Source organism: Anguilla rostrata, chromosome 3 (assembly GCF_018555375.3).
Source record: "Anguilla rostrata isolate EN2019 chromosome 3, ASM1855537v3, whole genome shotgun sequence".
Lineage (NCBI taxonomy): Eukaryota > Metazoa > Chordata > Actinopteri > Anguilliformes > Anguillidae > Anguilla > Anguilla rostrata.
This window is the reverse complement of record NC_057935.1, coordinates 62756534-62764224: the sequence shown is the minus strand read 5'-3', so window position 1 is coordinate 62764224 and position 7691 is coordinate 62756534. Positions and strand designations below refer to the sequence as shown.

General features: G+C 45.7%; 1 protein-coding gene across 1 annotated transcript in view; it reads right to left on the bottom strand.

The window, feature by feature from the left end:
- dlg3 (discs, large homolog 3 (Drosophila)) overlaps positions 1 to 7262 on the bottom strand; it is a 96637-nt gene extending 89375 nt beyond the window's left edge. Inside the window, exons 1-2 of the mRNA XM_064329214.1 lie at positions 6877 to 7262; positions 5458 to 5589 (exon numbers count right to left, since the gene is read on the bottom strand). Of these exons, the coding sequence (XP_064185284.1) occupies positions 5458 to 5589; positions 6877 to 6892 (148 nt within the window). The 5' untranslated portion in view covers positions 6893 to 7262. The remainder of the gene's footprint in view (positions 1 to 5457; positions 5590 to 6876) is intronic.
- Between the last annotated feature and the right edge of the window lie 429 nt (positions 7263 to 7691).

Below are 7691 nucleotides of genomic sequence, written 5' to 3'. Positions count from 1 at the left end.
AGTGTGCAGTTAGAAGGACATTTTCACAACATAGTATGGGTATGGATACGACCATATCATAAAGAAGTCGCATGTTAAATTGAGGTAAATGCATTGTTTTATGGTACCACTGAGAAATTCACATTTCATTTTTTGACTATAATTATTTGAAATTCTATTGCTACGATACTACTATAATGTCCCATATAATGTCCCATTTTCAGTATAGTTGAATGACTATTGCATTTAAATCTATTGTCATTGGTCATACCTTACACAGCTTGTACAACTGAAAGAGTTGTACTCAAAACTTTAGTGTATGTTTGGTAGAGTACATTCAGTGCCTCTTCTGAGATGTTCCCAGGCTCACTTTGGTCATCTGTGTGTGTGTGTGTGTGTGTGTTATGAGTGTGAGCATTGTGTGTGTGTGTGTTGTGTGTGTGCATGTGCGTGTGCATGTGTGCAAGTGCGTGTGTGTGTGTGCGTGTGTGAGTGTGTGTGTGTGTGTGCGTGTGTGTGTGTGTGCGTGTGAGTGTGAGTGCTGTGTGCATGTGTGTGTGTGCATGTGCGTGTGTGTGCGTGCCTCTGTGTGCGTGTGTGTGAGTGTGTGTGCGTGTGTGTGTGCGCGTGTGCATGTGTGCATGTGCGTGTGTGTGTGTGCGTGTGTGTGTGTTCATGTGCGTGTGTGTGTGTGCGTGTGTGAGTGTGCGTGTGTGTGAGTGTGTGTGTGCGTGTGTGAGTGTGTGTGTGCGTGTGCGAGTGTGTGTGTGTGCGTGTGTGTGTGTGCATGTGCGTGTGTGTGTGCGTGTGAGTGTGTGTGTGGTGTGTGTGTGTGTGTGTGTGTGGTGTGTGTGTGTGTGTGTGTGTGTGTGGTGTGTGTGCGTGTGTGTGTGTGTGTGTGCATGTGTGTGTGTGTGTACATGCCACTCAGGCCCTGCTCATTCTGAGTAAACCCATTCAAGTGAACAGCACTTTACTCCCTGCCCCTCTGAATCTACTTTAAGAGCTATATTTAGAACAACGGCTAGGAATGGAAGTTTCTGCTCATTAGGATCAAACATTAAGCACAAAATGAGTCACTATTACGGGGTTTTGTGAGAAGCACACAATTGTAATCCCCCAACCCCCCCTCCCCAAAAAAACAGCCCAGCCACGCTACTCCTGCCCCGTGTTGTGTGGAGAGCACCCACCCTCGCTCCCCCCACCTCTTCCCCACTGAGCATGTGTTTTTATGCTGGTGAACAAAAGGATGGGTCTGTAGTTAAGGTGACCTTTGTACTCATTTGAGCAAATATGCGGACAGCAAAATCATTCAGAATGTTCCCACAATGCATCAGTGGGACAGAGAACTCCCCTGCCCCCCCCACGCTCAGGCTGGCTCATTACTGGCCTCTCACACAAACATAACCCAGTGCACTCTGACTCACACGCTGGCATGCAGGAGCACACATACCAGGCAGAGGACCAAGAGACCTGCACAGCCATCTTAGCTACCGCAGACATAAACCTCAACATACAGTAACAATCGGAGATGTGAGCCTATACACTGAAGCCAGGAAAGGACGAGGTCCATACAACAATGGCAGACAACTAAATATAAACTTCCAGCTCTGCAATAATCATTCTTGAATCCTTTCTGAGAATTTATTCTGTCCGTGCTTTCTATTTCTAGTGACATGAACCCACCTTTTCTTAGAACTGGCACGGAACCTGATGTCTTCATCGTGCTAAACGAAAAAGACAGCACATGACGTACAATGGCTAAACCAAAAACAAAACACTGCGACACGTGCTTTTCATATTATTATTTTTCTCCCAAATGTTTTTCAGTATCACAGATCCACCATTTTGTTAACATAGTTGAGTCATCTGACTGTCAGTTTTATCAGTAATGTACAGATCTACATATTTTACATCATTCTGCAATATCTTGTTTTTTTTTTTAATGTGCAATGCTGCACGTCATACCATCTATCTTGGGACTACCAATGAAATGTAGCCTCTTGGCTAATTTGAGTGCAATGCATCGCATGCTTGTCATTAATGTTTTTAACTGTACGCTGTCCCTGATAAAGGCAGAAAGAAAGAAAAGTACACAAGGCACATTAGTGCCCAGTAAAAAGTGAGCATCAGAGGGTGCGTAACACACGTACGCCACGGCCCATAATGCTATAGGTAGGGCTGCGGTTCAGCTGGAGCACATCCTCTGTGCCTGCTGGCAGTTGATTTCAAACACATGTTGGTGTGACCTCACCTGAACTCGGCCTCCCCTCTGCGCCCCGAGTATCTGTCTGAGAGAAATCAGGGTGCTCCCTTGACTTCTCCTCCCTGGACAGTGTCCTCCTGCTGAGGAGGAGGAGGAGGAGGAGGAGGGCGGGGGCACGCCGTTTGCTTCTCCGCTCCTCTTCCCAGATCTCGGCCCCCGCACCGCCCCAGCATTCCTGCGCCAGTTTCCAGGCTCCAGGTGGAATGCCTGGAATCCTGAGCCGCTGAGGCGGGAGCCGAAGCCCACCCCTCTCTTTCCTCGCCCGCCGTTAGCGCTGGTGCCGAGGCCCAGCCGCTAACCCCCCGGGCGAGGCCCAGCCGCTAACCCCCCGGCAGCCGCTAACCCCCCGGGCGAGGCCCAGCCGCACAGCCTGCCAGAGGCCCTGCCTCTAACCCCCCGGGCGAGGCCCAGCCGCACAGCCTGCCAGAGGCCCTGCCTCTAACCCCCCGGGCGAGGCCCAGCCGCACAGCCTGCCTGAGGCCCTGCCTCTCTCCCTCTGCGCGTGCGCGGTGCTCACGGGGGTCTCAGGCCTGCCGCTGGTTCTCCCGCCACGGCCCTCGCCCGGCGCGGCGCAGCGCGCAGCAGGAGGCCGCCTAGCTCGTGGAGCTAAAGGCCAAAGGTCCCCAGCCAAGAGCACCAATCACACGATTCGTGAAGCCCCAAGGGGGCAGTGTCACCTGTAGCGTGATGTTTGCGTGCTCACTGGCTTCCCCGAACTCCCTTCAGGTGCACGGAATATGCACACCATGGGCTTCGTAACAAGGCAGTGCTATGACGGGGAGTCTTTTAATGGGGCAGGGCTCAATACTAGCATGTTTCCCCACAGAGCACATGTGCTCCTCAGGCAAAAGATTTACGGGCCCACCAATTCATCCCAGTTAGTAGATGTGCTCCAAAACTACTGTTTCCAGTTAGCACACATTCATTTTCAGGAGAAAAATGCTCCTAAAATGGGAGCAATGTAGAGCCCTGTGGGGGCACTTATGGCCTCTATTGTTGACGCTTTAAGAAAAAAAAAACTCCACAGGCACTGTATACTGTACCTCCAGGACCGTTTTGAGTTTTCAGTTCGAGTTTGATCCCCGTTTTTTAGTATGAATCGAAAAATGAAAAAGTGACGTAGATCGTTTATTTTTGCAGTTCAAACTAAGTAATAAACAACAGAAGTAAACCGAGTCCCCTTTCGCTGCTCACGGGAGTTCTGGCCGGCCTCCGGGAGTCCGGCATTCGAACGGGGCGGTTCTGCTACTCCCTGCACAATCTGCGGTAACACCCCCCACTTCCGCGCCGCTCTCTCTGACATCACAGCCCACTGGGCCCCCGAGGAGGCCACCCCCACCCCCCCGGGGACTCCACACACCGCCCAACTGAAAATCAGGGCAACAGCAGGAGTGGGACCCCCGGCAAACTTCATTAGGGCACTCACACGGTCATTAACGGGACCACAGAAGCATACGTTAATGGAACTAATTTGTTTTCTTTTGCAATGCATAAAAAAATAAAAAATTAGAACAAGAGAGCTGGTGGCCACGGTATACTGGAAACTTCATCGTAGGGTTGGTTGCTTTTGACCTATGCTCTGGCTCTGCGGAGACAGATCAGCGATTCTAATGGATTTTTCAGATACAGTTAACAGTTAAGGGGGGTGTCCCAAATTTGAGGGAACCAAATCAACTCATATTAGTCCATACAAGGGTTTAAAACGACCCTTTAGTGAGAAGAAATGCCCCCCCCCCCCCCTTCACCAACGTAACACTGAATCAGTGCTAATACAGTGTATTTCATCATGGATTTTATTTAGCATTTCAGGAATCTCAGTGCTTCCTTATGTCTGTTTATTTTCTACCATGTATCAGAGGTATGGATGAGGGCCCGCTCGCAAAGATTTCTAGTCAGGCAAATCATTTACAAGAGTGGAATCAGCTCCTTAGAAAACAACACATAATTTATTGTTATATTGACATAATAATTGATTACATTAAAAGAAAGATGATGTCAGACAGTGCACAGTCTGAAGGTGAAACAGCGAAAGAAGAAATGTATGCCAACTGCTTCATACATACGCAATTTCTGAGATAAAGTATTCATCAATTACATATTAGCCTGTTATTTTCACGTATATTAGGTTTATGGTTGAAGGCCTCATTATATACTATACGTGACAGTAAAATGGCTATGCAGTGTTCTTACTCAGACATCTCGATAAAGCACGGAATATTTAGCTCTTTTGCCTTGTGGAGTTCCTCACTCTTCTGCTCTCAAAAAGAAACTGTATTTATTTATGTTTCTACAGGACCTGCTGTCTGTACATACAACCATAAATGAGAGTGTAAACTCTTCCATTATTAGAGCATATTGGAGCCCATGGTGATGGCTCATAGAAGGGGTCTTCTCCCACAGAGACAGCCCAACAGGTTCTGTACATGGGAGTCCTACTGTATGACATCATGCTGACAGGCATGGGGAAAGCACTGTCAGTAATTCTGACACATGCAACAAAATTAGCATCAATAACATTTCTTAGATATGCAGTGATCCATAGTGCTTATCATTGTGCTCCAAGATATTAGCCATGTGTGTGTGTTCATATTCTGAAAATGTATGTAAAAATCAGATTTTTAGATATAATGTCTTCCTTAAAACCACTTCATCAGATTTTATCCGTCCCCAATGCTGGTAACTGATGTGTGGCACTACCAAAGTACTTCCTTGACTTATGACCCCTCTTGTAATTAGAAAAGATGTACATTGCATCTGTACCACAATGTTTGAACTAAGAACCACCCAGGAGAACACACACACGGAATTAGCAAATATTAAACAGAACCATTAACTTAACTTAAGCCCATGACAATTAGGAAAACAAAATATTCAAATAATCACTGGCGGCAATGCCAAACCAACAGACATACATACAGTCTCACAAATATTATGGAATATTATCCCTGATTTACAGGCTGACTGAGTGACTGAATTATACTTAATTACCCATCATTCAGAAAAAGATAATACCACTGCAGCAAGAAGAAATAGCAAATCAAACATGCAAAAATATATTTTTGAAAACAATGGTTGAAGATATTCCAAATGCCTCAGGCAAATCTGGCAGCTCAACAATTAACTGGACGCTGCTATGGTAACCAAAAGAGTGCTGTAGTACCTGCAGCAGATAGCAGTGAATCGAGGCAGCGGCACACAAACGCGGGATTTACCTAGCAGGGCCTGGAACAGCTGGCTGCCCAAGATGGCCGAGACCTTCCCCACGCTGGTCCTGAGCCCCTGCTCCTCCGGGCTAGTAAGGCTGTCCTGGTACTGCTTCAGTAACCCCATTGCTCTCTCAGTGTCTGAGAGACAGAGGCACATAGTGTTACCCATACTTCTGGCACACACACATACACATATACACGTACACACACGCACGCACACACACACGCACACAAACGCAGACAAACACGCGCACACACTCACATGGGAACACACACACATATGCACACAGACACAGACACACACACACACACACACCTTAATTTGAAATAAATGAAATGAAATTTATCACACACAAACATGGACAAACACAGGGGTGTAGCACAAAATTCTGGGCCCTATACATAAGCAGTCTCTGTGGACTCCCTTCCTCTCTTGATCCATGTCTCTCACGCATCATTCCAGGCTTTTCGAGGGCCCTCCCCCCATTCGGGCCCTGGGTAATCAGTCCCACTTTTACCCCCACTACGATGCCCCTGCAAACACATATTCACATGCATATGCATGTACTTACAAACCCATGTGCGTAGACGCACACCAAGAAACTCATGCAGAAATACACTTACAAATGTCTAAGTGTGAGATCATGTGTGCATTTGTATAAGTGTGTGTAGGTATACAAACTCAAACCTAAAGTAGTAAATATACTTTTAGCAATACACATTTCAACTTTAATATTACCAGGTGAATAACACGTTTTAATCTGATATGAAATGAACTGTGAATTGGAGGAGTTAGATCAGATCAGATCAGATATGGAGGGTCATCATTCGATTGACATAGAGATTTTTGTAACTTTAGATTGGAAGCAAATCATTTGTATGGTGATATGCAAATATCGCTGATCCTTAGCCTAATGTTGGCGGAAGAGCAGCTCTGCTGCGGTGTGTTTTCTGGACCAGGATTCCGTCACGTGCTCAACAGGTGAACAAGGTGGGAGGTAACGCGACTGGCGTGAGCATCCTTCTCCAATGTAATACTGCTCCACCTCGTCTTTACACAGAACGCTCCACTGGCACGAAATAAGAGCTTTTAAATTATCCGTGGAAAAATGCATCCTGTTTCCCAAGTGGGTTCTCGCGACGAAAGTTTGATTCAAAACTTATGATGAGAGGGCAAATCACAGTACAGCTTTGCAGTTGTTTGATATTCTATACGAACCATTATTTTTTCCAACCATTTGGCATTTTAAATACTGCCAAAAACATCCAAGTGAATTCGCTTGCAAAAGCCACCCCCTCACTTATTCGTTCGTAGTTTTTTCGTTCATTTGTTTCAAATTTAAGAATATCGAAATACTGAACTTGAATCAAAGTAATCCAAAACTCGAAATAGATACATATACACATCAATAAAAAATAACTTACCGTATTTGTGGACCATGGTACACAAAATTTGGACGGTGTACGGTAAATTCTTCTATCCTAAACAGAGTTACACGTAGTCCACAAAGCTGCGTTTAGCCATAAAGTCTTCAAAACTAAAAATAAAGTGTAAAGCAGCTTCCGTTTTTCTCTTTAAAAGCGTGTTATAGTTTGTTGAACTAGGACCGCCGTGACGTTAACGTTGTTTTTCAAGGACAGAAAGTAAATTCGGGTCTGAGTAAACTTGTCCTCCTGACTGACCCTCCCAGTATCACCGAGCGGTTATTGCAGCGGCAGCTTGTGCTCCGCTTTGTTAATTGGAGCGAGGCACAACAGTGTACAGGCTCACGCGGCTTCCGTAAAGTGAAAGTGTTTGTGCGCCATCCCGGCGCACCCCGGACTGCGATGAGATTTTAATATGTAGCGAAGTTGGATCTAAAACGACTGAGAAACGTTGGAAACGGAGGGTTATTCCCCCTTCAGAGACTGCTCTGACAAGCCATATCCAGGAGGTGGCTTGATCAGTTTAACACAAACACACACACGCACACGCACACGCATACACGGACATATGTGGTCACCTTTGTAAATGATACTACCACTACTAGTAGTATTGGTAGTAGTAGTAATTGTAATAGTAGCTAATAATAATAATAATAATAATAATAATAATAATAGATAACTTCATAAAACAAACGGTAAAACGATTAAAAGATACCTATTCAAACTTCTAAATCAACCTTTTACATACATGAGTAACGCCTGCCACCCAGTGGACAGAAAGGTATTTTCTCGATTTTATTAAGATACACGCCTAC